General features: G+C 48.8%; 1 protein-coding gene across 2 annotated transcripts in view; it reads right to left on the reverse strand.

Annotated features, from left to right (window-relative positions):
- Window positions 1-1187: 1187 nt before the first annotated feature.
- LATS2 (large tumor suppressor kinase 2) overlaps window positions 1188-19828 on the reverse strand; it is a 115511-nt gene continuing 96870 nt past the window's right edge. For both annotated transcript variants that reach the window (XM_033104286.1, XM_033104285.1), the window contains 6 exons: window positions 12765-12897; window positions 10402-11732; window positions 8905-9487; window positions 7835-8017; window positions 6138-6244; window positions 1188-3532 (listed from right to left, as the gene is read on the reverse strand). In XM_033104286.1, coding sequence (XP_032960177.1) covers window positions 3038-3532; window positions 6138-6244; window positions 7835-8017; window positions 8905-9487; window positions 10402-11732; window positions 12765-12897 — 2832 coding nt within the window. In that variant the 3' untranslated portion in view covers window positions 1188-3037. The remainder of the gene's footprint in view (window positions 3533-6137; window positions 6245-7834; window positions 8018-8904; window positions 9488-10401; window positions 11733-12764; window positions 12898-19828) is intronic.

Genomic DNA, 19828 nt, shown 5'->3' on the forward strand with positions numbered 1-19828 from the left:
AAGAGGAGACGAGAAGTGAGAAGGGAATGGGAATAGTTTGGGAGTCTTTGAGGAAGGCCACAGGCACCAAACTCAAATAATGCATAAAATCAGGACCACCACGTTGTAAGGATATTTAAACAGATTAGCAAGCCTACACAGAGATGCTCAACTCCTTTCAAAGAGGAATGCCAAGTACAAGTACACCAAGATTGTTTTTTAGTCAGGGGCAAAGACTGGAAAGGTTACTACCCTGTGTGTCTGGCAAGATTGTAAGTATACACTCTACTGGGAATGTGTACATCGACACAATACCTGTTGTATTATGTCAGGTGGAAGAGTTGACTTTACCCCACTTGCAAGGTAATACGTGAGTCTGTTACTCCCTCATGAATGCTGGACTCAGACAAGAGATTCCCGGATCAGAGACAAAGGACTTTGTTAACACAGCACGGCACCAGCGTGTCTGCACGAGTTCTCCCTGCCCCAAGTCTCTGGATGAAGCACAGGAGGCCCAGATGGGTTCTGCCGAGGCTCCCTGAGCTGGAGGAAGATCACCCCTGTTATAGCAAGCAGTAAGCAAGCTGGCTGTTTTTATCCTGGAAGGAGACACTGCCGCACCCCTAAAAGTGCCTACAGCAAACTCAGTGCTGAGAAGTGGTCAGGGCTGTGCCTTCTCGGCCAGCTGGCAGGACGTGTAGGACAGCCATGTAGGGCTCCCTCCCAACACCACTCAGGGCTACTTTGCAATAAAAATTGCACATACACTGAACTTTTGGCCTAGAAATACCACCTGTAGGAATCTATCCTACACATTTACTTGCACAGGCACAAAACGATGACCATAAGAGGTTATTTATTCCAACATGGTTTATAGGAGAAAAAGTCCAGAAACAAGTGAAACACCCACTGATGCAGGACTGGTCTGATTATAATAGACCCTCATGATGGACTGTTACACGGTAATAATAAAGCATGAAGAATTTATGTGCTGGTATACACTTCCAAGTAAAGAAAACAGATGCAGAAAAATATGCATAATTCTATTTGTGTCAAAGAGGCAAAAAAGTATACATATTTTCTTGTGCTGTATATACATAAAGTTTCATTTCTCTAAGGATACACAAAAAACTGATTTTAACTGTCTCATACGACTCACTGACAAAAGCAAGAACTTACAAATTCCAATAAAACATGACACCAAGGAGTTTGGATTCAAAATTTTAATAATAAATTGTGCCAGTAGAAGCTCTTCAAAGGCAATGATATATCAATAAATAATAGTTAAATTGAGTTCCTGAGAAAGAACCTACCACATAAAAGTGTGTCAGAGCGCTGTAAATAACAATATGGCATTACTGAAAAATAGCGAAAATACTGACAGTCACGATACAAGCACAGCAGACTTCAGAATCAGCCATTCATACACAATGTAAACCAGTACACGGGAATCATTTTTTGTTTTTAGTTTAGACATTGATAAACGCTTAAGTGTTGCTGCCTAGATATATACTAAATAATGAATACATTATGCTAAAAACTTCAAGGAAAAATACGTGGAATAATATAATGAAAAACACGATGCGTCAGGTTTTTAAAAAGCAAAAAAAAAAATTGAACTTTTTACTCAAATATAAATCACTTTAAATAGGAATCATACTAATTTGAAATAAGGAATATTTTGTATGTTTAGCTATGTAGTTATATATACATCTACACTTCTAAGAAAATATGTATGGCTTAATTTTTTTGTATTTCAATGTCACTTTGAGTAATCCTTGCTGTTTTACAAAGACGAGAAACATGTATTTTTAGAACCAAGTTAAGATTGATACTTCAAAGCACACCGAAAACAAAATGTGAGAGGGCGCCTGCCTCGGTTACTGAACTCCAGCCCGTCACACCGCCGCTGCCTCAGACAAGCATGGCCTGGGTCAGGCCTCTCAGTGGCCTTCTGTTGGCAGCACGGTGGCGTATTAGATTCCACACGTCAGCTACTCCAGGAACAAGAGAGCAGACTGCCCAGTGACATGGACAGAGTTCCACGATTAACTTAGAACTTTTTGGCATAGCTAACTTAATCCCTTTTGATGTACACAAGTTTAGTATATGACAAATGTTTACGTTTACCCCCAATAGAACCCAATCATACCCAAGACACACACAGAAAGTCTTGTCAGTTACACACTGACATCTCTCCAACAGAACAGTCAGGGCACAGTCACAGCCAAATCACCCACACGACACGTCATCGCGCACTGTCTAGAGCGTCTCTTTTATAGATTCTCGGTAAAAATGTCTTCACAGAACCTGCTGTGAATGGCAAGATATGGTCATTTTATAATAGAAAACCCTGCTCATGCGGTCCTCTGTACACACCAGATATCGGAAATCACACCCAGTCACCTTGCTCACACTTTCTATGATACTATAATATGCAAAAAGCAAAAAAAAAAAAAAAAAAAAGCAGCTTTTAACATTATATCACAATTTTGAAATGTGGGGAAAATATGAAACAAAAAACATTGTGTGAATAAAATGGTATCAGTAACATCAGAACAGTGTTATCTTTCTTCTTATGTTATTGCACAGAGATTTCTTATCACATGTTCTTCAGTTGTACTGTCTTTTCCTAAATGTGAGTAAGTGCTGTGGACAAAATACAAAGGTATAAAATAACAGCAGCAAGATTTGTCAAAGTTAATCCCTATAATTTAGTAGGAAAAATGGCTATAAACAAAATAAGTGCTCTTTTTAAACTGTACTAAATTTTTAGAAATAATGTTTTAATGCAGGATGTTCCTCAAAAGCTAGTTCAGAGCAACGTCGACACCCATCCCACTCAACCAGAATCTAGAAATGAAGATATGCTAGACTTGAGTCCTTTTTTAAAAAGCGTTTTTGTTTGTTTGGTGTAGTTTTGGTGAAGACGAGAATTTCAAGTGAATTAATCATTGGTGGAACTGAACACAGAGCCCACCTGAACTTTCCCTCAGGCCTGTGACGGAGCAGCTACGGCACCCCAGGCCCGAGGCAGCGGGTGAGGGCCGGTTGCTGCCTACACGTACACTGGCTGGTAGCCTTCAGCCTGACCCACCAGGTCAGCGCTTTCCAGCGCAGGGGTGCCGGCCCGCGGAGCCTCGGGCCCTGAAGGCTTTGGGCGCCGGAAGGGGTAGCCGTTGTCGTCAAAGAACCTGCGGAAGGTGAACTCGTAGAAGGCGTGCTCAGGATGCCTGTTGTTTGGGGAGGTGAGTGTGTCCCAGGCCCTGCTGCTGTCCTCACTGGCATCGCCCCAAGGGCTTTCTTCATCTACGGGGTCGAAGTTTGAGGTGTCCATGGGGTGGCTGATTTGGGGAACATAGGGGGCGGGCTGCCTCCGGATGTCACTGGAGAAATCCATAGCGGAGAAGAACGGGTGGGCCTTCAGGTCATCGGCGCCGTTCCTGCCCAGGCGCTGGTCTGCGGCGCAGCACAGTTTGGTGATGAGGTCCCGGGCCTCGGCGCTCAGCTGGGCCTGGGCTGGGATGTGCAGCGTGTTCTCCCAGTTTATCACCTCAAGACACAACAGAACCAGTTTTAGTTTCTCCATATCCCAGGGCCAATATGGGCAGCTCTGGGACAGTACGTGATTATGTAATTTACACAATTTTACTGCATGATGGGAGGAAAGTCAGGACAGACACAGAAGCCATGGTTGAGAACCTGGCAGCGATAGGTCAGTGGGGGTCTAGTAGGGGACACGCAGCCTGAGGCCCGGGTGCTGAGGCCACACACAGACCAAGCGACGACTGTCCTCCATTAGAGGCTGTTTAGCAAAAGAATTTTGCACTCTCCACAAAAACGAAGAGACTGATCCTCTGTGAGTCGTTTCTTTAGCTATGGCAACAGATTTCTGTTGAACCATTTCATGGTTCTCATTCAGTACTTAACTGTAGCCAAGAGATGGCCAACTGAGGTTTTGAAATTTAAAAACAAGCAAGCTCACAGAGAAGAATAAAGCTGACTGACCTACCGCCGTGGCCTCGTATCCCTGATGCTGAACCACACAGACCAGCTGTCTGGATGGCCAGTAAATACGTATGTCACACATGCTCACTGTGAGGGGAAAACCTAAGGACTTCATTGTTCGTATTTCGAATAAGGAGAGAACACGGCAGCGTAACTAGCTGCGGGCGTGGGGATGGGCCTCAGAGGAGGCAGGCGGGGTGTGGGTGGACGGCTGGTTTGAACCTGAGCAGTCGTTTTTAGAGCTATAAAACTAATGGAAGAAAACATGGGCAGAATCTTCATAACATTGGATTTGGCAATGACTTCTTGGACATGATACCAAAAGCACAGGCAACAAAAGAAAAATGTACCATTGGACTGCATCAAAATTTAAAACTTCTGGTCACCGAAGGACATTATTGACAGAATAAAAGGTAACACATAGAATGGGAGAATATATTTGCAAAACATCCATCTGCTAAGGGGTTAACATCCAGAATATATAAAGAACTTCTGTAACTCAACAATAAAACAAACAATCTGATTTAAAATGGGCAAAGAACTTGAGCAGACCTTTCTCCAAAGAAGACACCAATGTCCAGTAAGCACACGAAAAAAAAGAGACTCAATGTCACTAATCATCAGGGAAACACAAATCAGAACCAAGTGAGACACCAGCTCACTGGGATGAAGTCACCACTGGGATGGCTGCTATTTAAAAAAGGAGTAAAATAAGTGTTGGTGAGGATGTGGAGAAAAAGGAACCCTCGTGTACTGCTGGTGGGATTGCAGATTGGTGCAGCCACTGTGGGAAACAGTGTGGAAGGTCATCAAAAGAATAAATACAGAACTACCACGTGACCCAGCGATCCCACTTGTGGGGACACACTGAGAAGAATGGAAAGTGGGGCTCGAACAGACACCTGTGTACACTTGCTCACAGCAGTGCCATTCACAATAGCCACGTAAGGTGGGGACAACTCATGTACCCACTTGCCAGATGGTGGGCAAACACACACACAGGAATAGTATTCCGCCTTAAAAAGGAAGGAAATCCCGTCCCCCGTGACAACACATGGGTGGGCCCTGAAGACATTCTGCTGAGTGAAACCAATCACCGGAGGACAAGCGCTGTGTGATCCCACTCATGCGAGGCCCAGAGCAGAGCAGTCAGATCATAGGGACAGAGAGTGGAAGAGAGGGCGCAGGGGCTGGAGGGAGGGAAGAATGGGGACCCAGTGTTTACCTGGGACACTTTCTGTTTGGGACGATGGAAGTGTTTGGAAATAGTCGTGACAGGTGCACACCCTGTGAATGTACTTACTGCCACCGAACTGTAGTTGAAAAAGGTTAAAACGGTCAAGTTTATCCCACTGGACACAGGGTCATCATCACTCAGACAAATTAGTGAGTGGTTTAGCTATTCAACTAGGATACAGAGGATGCTGAATTCCAATTCACTGTCACTGGAGTGAAGCCTGGCCTTAACGGAGGGTTCCTCTGATTAAGGGGCTATTAATTTAGGACCTACCATGAACTTTGGGGCATATGAATACTCCCTAGAATTGCTAGTAAGCATGTGTGTCAGTGGGTGAGTGCACTCTTCTGAGAAGTTCCAAAGATTTCATCAGATTCTCAATTCAATCCTTCTCAAGTAACCAAACCATTTATTCCAGATTAAATGGCCATCATTCTAAAACTAATTAGTTAGCATTAAATGATTGATAAAATAATTATTTAATTACTTCAAATTAATATTAGAAGTATGCGCAACCAGCCTGATACAGCTGATAGTTTTCAGACAGTAACGATATAACCTCCAAATACACCAAGTGATTTCTTTAGGGAACTTAGAGTTTTCTGTCTGCTTGTAAGCAGCAGGCACGGGGGCAGCAGGGCCTAGATCTGAGCACTGCTTCTCACTGCTCTCCCTTGGGAACACCAAGATGGCAGGTGACCAAGGATTCAAGGAAAATTTCATACACGCATATATATTAACATTCAAGTCTAACTCTGTGGCTTTACTTATTAAAATAAAAATTTTCAAAATAGGTAATAACAATAATGCTTTAAAAAACCCAATATATACAACTGACATTCCTACATTAAGAATTAAAGGTCACAAGACCATGTGTGTTTGCAGCAAACAGACACGTTTCCTCTTCCATTACCTTCAGCTGGGTCTCCGTGGGGGTGGGGGCCAAGAAGGGGGGCTGCCCCACGAGCATCTCGAAGAGAATCACGCCGACGCTCCACCAGTCGCAGAGCTGAGTGTACCCTGGAAGACAGGCATGCACCCCTCTCAGAGACCTGCACGAAGCCTTAGGGACCCCGCGGGAAGCACGGCCCAGGAGCATGCGTGTTATGCAGAAGAAAACCGACCTATACCAACGCGCCTCCTTGCACGAGTGGCTCAGAATAAAGGCTGGAAAGGGCACCTGTGGGGCAGTGACAGTCTTCATGTGGGGAAGAGGATGGTCACTTGCCTTTTTTTATTTTCAGTCATTAGTCTGTGATAAACACAGGATGCTTTTGCAATAAGTAAAGGCTTCTTAATTTGAAAAGACTACTTGTTGTTAGTGACAATACCAACCAGAGTGTTAAGTTCTTTAAGGACATACCAACAGACACAAATTAAAAGAATAGAAAGCACAAAACAGAAAGTGCTAAGACATGTCAATAGACAGGTGTGTGCAGCGACGGGTGCTTCCCGGAGAGCTTTTCTGGGAGGGTCTGGAGGAAAGTGAAGAAAATGGAGGAGGGGAGGAGAGAAGGGGGAACTTTGATAAAGGGAACAAGTGTCACCAAAGACACCGTCTGTGCGAGGAACTACCTAGCTGGCTCTTGATCACAGAGCTCCCAGACAGAGCCGAGGTGGGTCACCGCGGCTGGATCAGGGGCTCCAGAGGCTGTAGACAAGGTACATGTTTCTCTCTGACGCTATCCCACTTCTCCTCCAGAGCCCTAAGGTCCAGTCCAAGCCAGGCTCCAGTCTTGATGTCACGTAACCCTGGCTAGGTGTGACCTGGGACATAAGACCTGCTGGCAAGACTGCCAGTCTAGCTCCTGCCCAGGTGGCACTGCAGGCTGCAGAATAATTCCACCCCCTGGTTGTGGGCCTGTGCACAGGGTGGGGTGCTGGAGGACATGGCTGTCCTCCCACAGTCCGGGCCCCCTCCTCCTACTCTAAGGTTACTATTCCCAACGCCTCTCAGGGTGGTTCCTGTCAGACGTGGCTCTGACAGCGAACAAAGGAAACTGACACTTGATCCGAAGCTGGCTGCTGCAACGACTTGGAACAGCACACGAGCAGAGAAGGCCATCCACGCTGGACCACTGCACAGACCAAAGCAACACACCACTGCTGCGAGGGCCACATGACGGGTCCCTGAGGGGCTCCTCTGGGTCTCAGTCAGATGTCACATCTGGACACCCCCCCCAACTGAGCACTTGTAATTCTCTGCACACTACTATCCCCAAACCTCTCCTGTAAGGTGTTTCTGGACTAACAGGGAAACCAGGGGAAACAACGTTTGGACCGTCACACTCAGCTGGAGATGGCAGGCTGAGTAGTGTCCCGGTGACCCTCAGAGTTGTCTCCATCACATGGCTGGCAGAACCGTTGTGGAGGGAACCCCTTGGGTCACAGGCAGGAAGCACGCACCCCACTCAAAGGAAGGAGTGAGCAGAGACTGCCCAGTGGTGACTTCCATCCCCAAACAGAAGTGACGCACGCTTCCAATGGGAATGTGGTGGGATGGGTCTTAGCAAGCTGGAGCCAGGAAGACAGTGAAAGGACCGGAGTGAAGACCGACCCCCGCTGGGCAGCAGGAGTGGGGACACTGGAGTTGAGCAGCCAGGTACCCACCTTTCCGGAGCAGCACTTCCGGTGCGATGTAATTTGGGGTCCCGACCAGGGAGTGGGCCAGGCACCTCTGGTGCTGCTTCCTGGCTCTCTGCTCCAGGGTCTTCAGCCTGTCTCCACACCGACAATTCGACACGTCATCCCAGAGGTCACTGGGCTCCATGCTGTCCTGCCTGATGTGGCTCCCTTCCACCCAGGAATCATGGCAGCGAAAGAAGAGAATACAAAACGAAGTGAATTGTCAGCATTCAACATCACAACAGATGACAGCTTCAGACGGCCCAGCTGCTGGCACCCTGACAGGTGGCCCAGAGGCTCTGTGGGGCAGCCCACGTCCTGGGGCAGAGACACTGCATGAGGCCAGCAGGGCACTGGGCACAAACGATGGTGCTGTGCTCGTGGGACCGCAGGCTGCACTTGAGGGACCCGAAGGACCCGCAGGCCAGCCCTAATAGCTCACACCCACGACAAAACGCGCTCTGTACATGTGCCACCGGAATGAGCACGCAAGACGTGTTTTAAGGTGACCATGGAAAAGCGTCAGAGGACTGAAAAATGCCAACAAAAATGACTTAAGTGCCATAAAATGGGAATGACTTAGGAAAGCCTGAGCTATGGTATTAAAATAAGTGCTGGGAGGATCCGAGCCATGAACAAGATAATGGCCTGCTGTTTTTGACTTCCCTGTACGACACAACTACAGGAGATGGACGACACCACTCTGCATCTACACGTACACCCAAACACTGCAGGAGACTCAGGCTGGCCGCACAGACGGTCCTCGGGGTCCTGACACTTCCTTTTTAAGGCTCGTTTTAATAGGACAGAGTGATAGTTTCTCACAAAGGCCCACGACACCACATCGCCTACTATCCCAAAAATATCAGAGTAAAACTGAAATGCACCAACTTAAAAAACCCTCATACATGTCACTTTGTCTGTAGGGAGGAAAGGACGTCACATCAAATTATAAAATAATGGAGTGACAGACAATTTCGCCAGGCTGAGCAGTTGCCAGGGTGAGCCGCAGCTGCCCTTCAGGGCGGGGTGGGTACCCGGGCCTGCGACAGTACCTTTCTGGTAGTACTTGGAGTTGTGGGTCCACCTGAAGCCAGTGCAGAGGCCAAAGTCTGTCAGTTTGATGTGACCATCAAGATCTATCAAAATGTTGTCCGGCTTGATGTCCCGGTGGATGAAGCCCATCTTGTGGACGCTCTCGATGGCCAAGGTCAGCTCGGCCACGTAGAAGCGGGCCAGGTGCTCGGGGAACACCTCCATGCGGATCAGCAGGCTCATCATGTCTCCGCCCGGGATGTAGTCCATCACGAAGTACAGGCTGTCCTTGTCCTGGAAGGAGTAGTACAGCTTCACCACCCACTCGTTGTCCGCCTCGGCCAGGATGTCCCGCTCGGCCTTGACGTGTGCCACCTGGTTCCGGTTCAGGACGTCCTTTTTCCTCAGGGTCTTCATGGCGTACAGGGCATGAGTGTCCACCTTGCACGCCAGGCACACCTCCCCAAAGGCGCCGATGCCCAGGGTTTTGATTTTCACAAACATGGACTTGTCCATCTTGGCCCTCTTCAGCCTGTTGTAGTTGGACTCCTTCTGGTAGAGGATCTTCCGCATCTGCTCCTGCTCGGCCTCGCAGAGCCCCGCCTGCGTGGAAGAAGACAAGGTCACGTCACAGGGGCCCTGGCGAGAAATGCCCTAGGACTGACCGGACCCCGCCTGGATCTACAGGAATGACAGGACGCAAGAATGCGTCCGACATGCCCCAAGCAAGGGAACACTCGGTTCTGTTCTTTGTACCACAGGCAGACACAAATCTGAAACCCAAACGAAGACAAAGTAGGCAGCTCTCTCTCGACGTGGCTTTAGGCCCTAAAAACTAAAGGAAACGCCTACTAATAAAATTCTGTGGGAAAGGGGACCATAAAATTCCTGGAACTCTAAGAGCAATCTACTATTTTAATAGCTCATGGAAAATAGGAAAACAGGAAAGAAAAAGTCAATGAAAATGGAAGAGCACAAAACCCACAAATTTTTAGAATTTGAAATTATTGGTTGTATGATTTCAATTTATATTAAGATTTTATTTAAATAATTTCATCAATTATCTTCTCTAGCTGTTTAGTGTCAAGTAAAGTATATTTAAAACATTACTTGTTAAGTATCCACTTAAAGAAAAGGTAAATGAATCACTACTATATTTTTCTTTATATATTCCACAATTTCAATTCATAAAACCTCAAACTTCACTCCTACTTTTCCCAAACTGTTTTACTACTAGTTAGCAAAATCTGATGAATTTTGTTAATGAATGAGGACACATCCTAACAATCCATTTGGTAGTTTTCCTGTTGGCACCCTGACGTCGGGGTGACAGGGGAAGGGCGGCTGCGACACCTGTCACTGCTCCAGGTCCCTCCGCTGTGCCCAGGCCACCGCCGGGAGATGACGGGTTTGCACCTAAGGGGACGACGAGGCGGAAGCGGAAGGCATCTGCTGCCATCCACCCGTTACGGCTGGCAGCGAGTGCGGACAGCGGTAGGAAGGAAACGAGACATTACTCTGGCCATCTCCTGCTCCAGCTGCAGCCTGCGGTTGACCTTCTGCTGGTAGGTCTTGATGACATTCTCCACGTGCTGCTCCATGAAGAACTTGAACGCGTAGGGCGAGTAGCTCTTGATCCGAGACTCCCTTTTCTCCTCGTCTCTGCTGTGTTTGCGGACCGGGACGGGAGACGTCTGAATCTGCTTCTTATCCTTCCCGGCTCGGTCGGCCTTGGCGCCTTTGGGGCCCCGGTCGGCCGGGTCCGGGGTCTCGGCCTGTGCACCCCGCAGCCGCTGCTCCACCTCGGTGCATAGGCTGTCCACGTCCACCTGCTCGGCTGCGCTCCGCAACAGCAGGTGCTTGGGGTACGGTGGGGGCGGGCACCTCACGTCCACGTCCCGTGGGAAGGTGCCAGCGCCTCCTAAGGGTGGGGGGTGCTCGTCGGCGGACTCGGGCCCCTCCGGGCTGGGGGCGGGCGGCGGCACCCAGGCTGGGTGGGAGGGCCCCACGGCAGTCTGGGGCTCGGGCCTGAGCACGCGCACACTCTTCACCGGGTGCAGGATGTGCGCGGCCGTGACAGCCGTGATGGTGTTGGGGGACGCCACCGCCACTTGCTGCTGGTGGCTGTTAAAGGAGCTGGTTCTGCTGGGCACCGGGCCCTCCGGCAGGAAGGCCACGTGCGGGCGCGTCGGCGCCTCCAGGCCCGGCTTCTGCAGAGAGTCTCGGCGGGCCAGGCCGGGCGCTGGCCAGGGCTGCACCGGCGTGCTGCCCGCCTCGTACAGGTCCGCACTGAGGCTGTTCCTGGAGGGCGCCAGCAGGCTCTGCGGGGGGCCCATCACGTGCGCCTGGGGGGCCTGTTTGTGGTGCGGGTGCGGCACGTACAGCCCTGCCGCGGCTCCCGCGGGCTGAAACGCGTGGCCGACCCCGGGCTGCCCGGACGGGCCCTTGGCAGCTAGGTTGGCGTACCCACCCGCGTCTGGCGGCGCCTTGTTCTGGAAGGAGGGGCTGCGCTGGACGCTGTAGCCCAGGGGCTCCCCGGACACCAGCAGGTGCGGCCTGTAGTGCGGGGCCTGCAGCGGGAGGCCCTGGCCCCCGGGCCCGGCCCCCGGGAAAGTCAGCCCTGTCACCTCCATGTTCGAGGAATAGCCTTTGGGCTGATGCTGGGGGCCGCCCGGCGCGCCGTGGGGGCTGGCCCCAGCGAAGAGGAAGTCCACGTACTGCCGGGGCACCTCCTCCAGCGCGCCGCAGCCGTCATAGGCGCCGCTCATCTGATGGTAGCGGGGGAAAGGGTCGCCTGCTCCCTCGAAGCTGGGCCTCCGCGGCACAGAGGTGGGCGCGAGGCCCTTTCCTGCAGAGGAAAGAAAAGGACGCGCCATTAGAGGGGTCTGTTCTGGCACTTTCAGGCTCCCGCTCACCTTAGCATGCTGACGCCGCTCCACAGCTGAAGGCCTCTGGCGGGGCAGGACCCTGCTGTGGGCACGTCCAGGCTGCCTGCGGAATCTGCAGTTTCTGCCCTGCCCACAGAGACCCCTCACAGGGATGCCTGGCAGAGCCGAGACCCCCTACAGCCACCACGCCAGGCAGAAGTCACAGCCAAACATCACAGTTTCCTCGACTAAGAAGATGTAGCACTGGGCACACAGCACAGGCAAATGCAGAAGAGAATGTGGCAGAGACCAGGCCTGCGGCCTGGGAGCCGTGTGAGACGGGTGAGGGCCCGGCACTGCCAAGAGGAAAACAGGCCCGTCTCCTCTGAATAAATAGCCTGTGCAATCCCCACAACAATGGTGTGGGTTTCTCCGAGGCCTTCCACAAGGCGGGGGACGCCTTTTGCTAAGTATGCTGAGTCCCTTGTCACACTCAGGGGTCTCAGGCACCAGACGATCGTGCAGTCGGCTCTGTCCTGGAAGGAGACCGTCCACTGTCTGTGGCCAGTGGGGCAGTGTTAGGTGCTGGACCCTTGGCCTTCCTACAGGCTACAGTGGGAGAACAGGCGTGTTCTAGAACCCAGGAAATAAGCCTCCCTTTTCAAAGACCCCTCCACAGAACCGAGAGAAAGTCAAACAAACGTTTTTATTCTCACTTTGTTGGGCTGCTTAATTTTGGTGTCCAGTGAATTTTTGTATCTTTCATAAAATAAAACAAGCACTTTCCCCAGGTAGGAAGTAGCACAGATCATTTCAGACGGGAGGCACTCAGGTAAGTCCCAGCTGTGACCGCCCTCCGTCCTGAATGTCAGAGCAGGGCAGGCCCGGCTCCACCACGACAGGTACGGTACATGGTAGGGTCCCGAGAGCAGATGTGAGGACGGCCTCGCTGGGCCTCCCAGTGCGTGTGAAAATCGCCAGTGTCCTGGCTCCCAGGGCAGGTCTGCGCTCACCTGGGGAGGTCTGCTTGATGACACGCACGATCTGCTCATTCCTGGGGTCCAGGTAGCCCATCTTGCTGATGTAGTCCAGCGCGGCCTCAATGCTCCTGCTGCCCGTCTGCTTGAGCGCTCGGCCAGCCATCTCCTGTGGGAAGTACACGTGCCATCGTCAACAGAGCCACCAGGGACCTGACTGCTGTGACACTCGCCGCTCTGTGCTGGCTGGAGTCTCAGAATGACAGAGTCTGACCCACACTAAACCACAGTCTGTTCAGCGAGTGTCAAGAACATACAGAAATTTGGGTGGGGGACCTGAAGGGACCTGAGGTTCCGCTTTGTAGAAAATGTGTGGGGTCAGGTCTGGCCTGGTCTGTCACTGCCCTCACTGAGCAAAGGGATTTTGTGTGTGAAATTTCAGGGCCCCCTGTACACGTACACACAGCCATGCTGCCAAAGCTGAAGGGAGGGCAGAAGCTGCCCAGATGCACTGGGCATGTGCAGCTCACTGGCTGCCGTGGCTGCAGCCACATGTCACTGAGCCCTGACCCCATCGAACGGCACAACCTGCTTCCTGTGTGTGGCTGTGCCACACTCAGGCTCTGTCACCAAGCCAGCAGCTTGGGGTGTCACCATAAGAAGGTAAACTTGCTCAGAGAGGTACAAAGTGAGGGGTACGGTGGGCAGTGGCTTCCAGCAAGGTCAGCGGACCCTGCGGACGCACGTCTAAAGCATGACGGGGTCCAGGGCACGTGACACACGTGTAAGTTCTGCTGTCGGCGAGCATGTGCCCAGCAGCCTTGAGCAGCGACCAGCTCTCATGCTGCCGTGGGTCCAACAGGCCTGCCTCACCAGCCACTCAGAGCAGGAAGCCCCCGGCCAGCAGAGGAGGGACAGCGGTTGGTTCTGCTGGCCCCTGGCCCCTGAGGCAGGCTCTCCCTCCTGCTGTGTGGGCCGAGGTAAAGGTTGCTGGCTGGCCAGGTGTGCGCCCACCTGACGTGTCACCTGAGAACAGGCAAGAGCTGTGGGGAACCTGCCACGTTCCAACATTTTGACTCCTAACTCACAGGAAGACAGTTGGGTTCACATACCCTGCAGCTCAAGTGTGTTCCGGGCACCAACCCAGGACTGAGAACATTTTAAATTCAGTGAGAAATTATTATGAACGAAGAAAAGAATTTCCTACAGAGCTCCGCCCCCCCGCCCCCCCCCCCTTCCCGGTAAGAAAGCATTTTTCAAATGTTAGCAAAGTTCTATGCCATCATTTTAACATTCCAGGGAGGAGTCCGGGCCAGCAAAGGAGATGAACTCACATTGTCAGCCTTGGTGGGTGTACGCGGCCCTCCGGTGCGCCCGCGCCTGCCTGCCTCCCCGTATTCCTCACCTCGCTATCAAGTCCAGTGCAGTTTAAAGGGAGGAAAGGCATCTCTGGCCATGGCTCGCTGAAGAGGATGAGACGCCATGGCCACCTGGGCGCTGCTGTCCTGGGGTGTAACAGTTTCAGTAGCTTCTGAGGACCTCAGACGCTGTGCCCCCAAAGAAACCCCACCTAAACGGGCACATCCTCCGCTCGTCAAGGACAAGGAAGGCAGCACAGGCAGCTCTCAGACACCCGAGGTGGTCTTCCTCGTCTTCTCCTTAGAAAGGAGTCTGATCCAAAAGACTAGGCTTGTTGAGCACAGAGGACTCTGAAGAACTAGGGAGCACGAGTTTCCTGAGGCGCGTACATGTAAGTTACAGCCCCCCCACCCCAAAAGGCGCGTCCTGACGAGAGACGCCAGGCCACGTGCTTCCTTGCAGGGTTCCTGCCGCACTGCATTGCCTGGTCTTCTGGAAGCTCAGTGGGGCGCGCGTGCCAGGGTGTCCTGTGCCAGCTCTCCACCCTCAGTCAGAAGCACAGGCTTGGCGGGCTGTGTGGGAACCTTCTGCGGCCGCGGGCCCAGCCCCCGCGTGCCGTGCATTCTGTATTTCCCAAAAAGAACACGCAGGGGGCCACTTGGACTTCTTCAGGCGCCTTTTCCTGTGTGTGCTCAAACGATGGTGGGAAAATAAAGCGAAGGAAAAACGAAGTCCCCTTTGAATTGTAAATGTGTACACGAAAAGAAAATAAATCATTGCTTCACATCAGTGCGACTACGGGGGACTTCAACCCTGGTGGTGGCCTCTGAAGGCCGGCGGATGAAGCTGCAGCCCTACACCCTAAAGTATTACACAGCCAGTGGCTAGCACTTCGGAGGGGTATATGTATATATGATATATGTATATATAAAATATATAAATTTGTATATATTTATATACTTTATATATAAATATATATTTATATATAATATATAAATATATATATAGGTGGGAAATATATATATATAAATCTATATATACTTATATATAAAATATATAAATAAACATAGGTAGGGAGTGAAGAAGAAATTTGGCCTAAAATTAAACAAACATGAAAAAATTTCAACCTTGCCTATGATCAAAGACACTCTAATAAAGCAGCCTTTTATAACTATTGTTAGCACCAAAATAAAATAAATCATTTAAAGACAAACGGGCTAGTGCAACTCTTCAGTCTCGTATTTTTGGTGCCAATATAAATCATAAAACTCTTGAGGCGAATATTTGTTAATAAGTATTAAAAGTAATTAAATGTGTACCCTGAGTCATTAATTTTACTCCTTGAAATTTATTCTCAGCGTGTAAGTAAATTCCATTTGAAAGTCAATTTGTATAAGGGTGTCTTCAGAATTAGGCATAAGAAATCAGCCCCTCAAGTAGAACGGGAGAGGCGGGGCTTAGGCAGAGCTTAAACATCCGATGACAGAACAGTCACGTTAATTATAATGAATTACACTTCGCTGCACTTGATGCAGCCAGAACATCGCATTTATGGCCACAATTCTTTACCTGACAAGTATTTTCTGAGCATCTACTACTGTTCTCGACACTGAGTATGCAGCCGTGAACAAAACATGCAACTTTCAACAGTGTAAACATGAAAAATGCTCATGTATAAAATTTATGTCTCTTAGTATCAAAGCTGTGTACAAATTAATCATATCTATGAACAAGGGTTTCAGTGGAACATGAGAAATACAAAATTTGACTTAATTTGGTTTAATGTTGAAATACACAATGATTTTATTAAAGAGGGTAAGACAAGAATACTTACACATGTGTCAAATTCCATAATAATAAAACTGCCTATACTGTCTCGTTACAGAATTGTGGACAGATGACAAAAATTCTCCAGGTCACAGCTGACTCCAGAAACAGGGCAAGGTTTCACAAGGTCATCCCAAAGTTCCTGCCAACCCTAAAGTTCCATGGTTTTCAGGGATGTTTGACAAAAGTTTAGAGATTTTACTTTGGCCACTATCAAGACAAGTGAACTGAGGTATGACACACTCGATGGGAACTTAATATACCAAAATTCCTATTAGTTTTCTCTGACACAGACACAGACACACAGAGACACACAGAGACACACAGAGACACACACACACACACACACACACACTCTTTCAGGGGTCCTGGATCCTGTATGTCAATTCCTGTGTCCCTAACTGTGTCCAACAATGAGCACAGACAACTCCATCCCCATCTGCATGGGCTGCAGCTCCCGTTGGGACATGGCATCCGTCTCCTCTCCCCTGAATCGCAGCTGGCCTGTGACTTGCTCCAGTGCAACGTGAGCAGAGTGACCTGTGCTGTCCTGAGCCCAGCCCTCAAGAGACCTGGCTGCTTTCACTTTCACTCCAGGATCCCTGAGTGGCCAAAAGAGAGACCCAGCCAGCTCTGAGACCCCAGGCCCGCTGCTTTTCTGACATGTGAGTGATGCTGTGTGTGCTGGATGTTCACAGCCAGCTGAGTCACAGTGCAACGGTCCACCCAGGACCCCAGCAGAGGCCACGTGGAGCAGAAGAATCGCCTAGTGGAGCCCAGCCAACCCAGAGGGTCATAATACGTAATAAATTATTGTCACTTTTCAGCCACTAAAAATCCTGGGATGGTTTGTTACACAATAGATTATTGACAATTAACTCTCCTTTTTTTGCAATGTATAATCTGGAAAGTATGTCCACCTAAAGTATGTCTACCTATTTATGTTAAACTTTGAACAGTTTGATCTACAAAACTTTTGCTCACATAAACCCAATTTCTGTAAAGATCAGAAAGTTTTCTGAATAAATTTACAGATATGTAAGATTATTACTATTATTAGGTTTAATAAAATGCCAAGAAACAATCTTTCTTTTCTTTTTTTTTTTTAAGAAAGAGTGAATTTAATTTTAATATTGGGTAATTATCAGACTTGCATGCATGTAAGGTAGCACTACAAGAAAAAAGTGCGAAGTTTGGGCAGAATTTTACACACGTTTTTACAGAAAAGTAGGAGACAGAACGACTAAAACTTCTCTTATTTCCTTGAGAGGCCAGGGGATGCACTTGTGTACCTTGTGATGGACCCTGAGCTAATTCTGGATATATTTACCATTTCAAGGTCACAAGGCTCACAAACATGCACTGTCAAATGAAAAGAGTGAGCCTTATAACTGGGCCTACTGTGTGCTCAAGAAGACACCCTGATGAGGAGAGAGTGGGTTGGCAGCAACCTTGCTCCTTAAAGAAAATGTCATCCTTATAACTTTACAAGGTCCAGGTGGGAGCTCTTTGATGGTTACATTTTTAGTGATCAGTTTGTTGTTGTGTATCACAAAACATAAACACATCCACATCCTTTGACCTAGCAATTCAAGTTCTAGAAGTCAATTTTTAAGAAATATTTACATTTGTCTTATTTGTATACAGGGAAGTTCATCTCAGAATTATTTAGATATAAGAGCAAGATTTAGAAACAATCTAATGTCTCTCAATAAGTATTAGTAAATTAAACATGGTACATTCACGTAATGGAATATTTTGATGTTGTGAATATATTTAATGACATAGGACAATGCTCACAATATACTGTTGGGTGAATAAAAAACCACATGACAAAACCTTGTGCACATATGATCCCAGTCTTTACATCCAGACACATATGGGGGGAAAAAAATCAAAGGATTTTACTAAGGTTATGTTTACAGGATACGGGATAACTAATATTTTACTTTATGCTATTTTCTATAGTTCACATTTTTATTCAGAAAAACAAAATGTTATCAAAAACTAAGTAAAATAAATTGTAGTGAGCTAGCGTTTAATAGTAGTTACTGTTCAAGGGTATCTAATTTTTTAAAATAATTTAACTACTTTTATTGTTCAGTTCTGATTGACATTCACTATTATACTAGGTTAGCTGTGCAGCGTAGTGGTCAGACACTGATATCATTTATGAAGTGACCCCACCCCCAATTACACGTAGTCTCGTCTCCACCTGGCACCACACACAGTTAGTACAATATTATTGACTATATTCTCTATGCTGTACTTTACATTCCCGTGATTATTTCTGCAACTGCCCATTTGTACTTCTTACTCCCTTCCCCTTTCTCACCCTGTCCCGCAATGCCCCTCCCATCTGGCAACCATCAGTTTGTTCTCTGACTCTGTGAGACTGCCAAGAAAAAGTATTTCATCCGAAAATTGGAAGATTATTCCAACAGTGACTGCGCTATGATTAGTGATGTTTGAGAACCTAAACAAACATATTTTTATTCCAGTATATTCCATTAAATTGTTCTTGTTTTCCTATTATGACCCCAGTTAGTAAAACACCCACTTTGCATTTACTTATCATAATTTGGCTGCATGTTCAGCAGTAAGCGCTGCCTTTTGACAGTCTTGCAACTTTGCAGACCCTCAAATAAAATTTGGTTAGGTTAACATCTGACTAAAAAATTATTATTATATCTTTAAATGTTTTTGCTCTTAAAGAAATACTAAATTCTTAGGTATGGCTATCATCGTGATGACTTAGGTCCAATTTCTTTTTGAGAAATCACAAAAATCAATAGGAAAATAGAACGTAACATACAAAAACACTTTACACTGCTTCAGGGAAGGAGGGGAAGGTGCTGTCCAGTGTCACGTCTTCTGAAGGAGAGCTCCTGGGTCCTGAGCACCTGTGTGTAGGCATGAATTTGCGCCTGCACACTGTCAGCCCACTGCTGGGGCTCACTGCACTGCTTCCCCAGCCCAGCCTCCAACCTGCAGGCAGCCCGCGGCTCCCACTGGACCAGGAGACCGTCCAGCAGCGGCCTGACCCAAGGAGCGGACTAAAGCACAGGAAGACTGCGCACGCGTTTCACAGACAGTCCGCTCTGGCCCCCCCCAGAGCAGCTCCCCCACCAGGACACCCCTCCTAGTTTTAAGGAGGACAGCAGGTGCTCTAAAATTGGGGTCGTACAGTTCACCAGGAAAATAAGCACACAAAAGCATGGGGAGTTCTCATGTGCCTCCCTTTCACAAGGTTTTAAAAGAGTCGCTAGGAAATCCAGATGGTCACTCCTGGGGGCAGACACAGCCGTGCTCTGCGCGTTCACTCCAGGAGGTGGGGGGCCTTCAGCAGACAGCATAGGAGTGGTGCGCTGGCAGGGCAGCGCTCAGGAAGGGGTGACGCTGGTCCCACAGAAGAGACAACTCTAGGGAAGCACCCGCCAGAGGGGGTGACGTCTCAAGTAGGCAGAGGTCCATGTTTTCCCAACACAGAAGAAAATCAAATACTATGTTAGAAAGATTGGGACTTTGAGAGACTGAACTAAGGGGTGCTGTATGGAGGCGGCGTGGTGGGGGCAGAATTCAGAAGACAGCTCAACAGACTTTCTGGTAGCTAGGGGAAGACTGCAGACCGAGAAAGCTCAGAAAGAACACAACTGATCTCGACAGAGTGTGGGCTACACTGGACAGATGCCAATGTAGTCACCTGTCTACAGCAGGCTTCTTTGCTCCCTGGCTGGACAGGGCTCAGGCTGGCCAGGACAGCACTGACTTTCTCTCCCTTTCAAGGAGGTTCAGAGGTCAGGACGTGTCCAGACGGTAGGGCTTGCCAAGCTTGGCAGTTCTGCAAACTTAATTCTGCACTTCCAATGCTATCCTGACAGAGATGGTGATAAGCTAGGAAAGATAAGGTAAGA

The sequence above is a fragment of the Rhinolophus ferrumequinum genome, chromosome 4, assembly GCF_004115265.2.
Source record: "Rhinolophus ferrumequinum isolate MPI-CBG mRhiFer1 chromosome 4, mRhiFer1_v1.p, whole genome shotgun sequence".
Lineage (NCBI taxonomy): Eukaryota > Metazoa > Chordata > Mammalia > Chiroptera > Rhinolophidae > Rhinolophus > Rhinolophus ferrumequinum.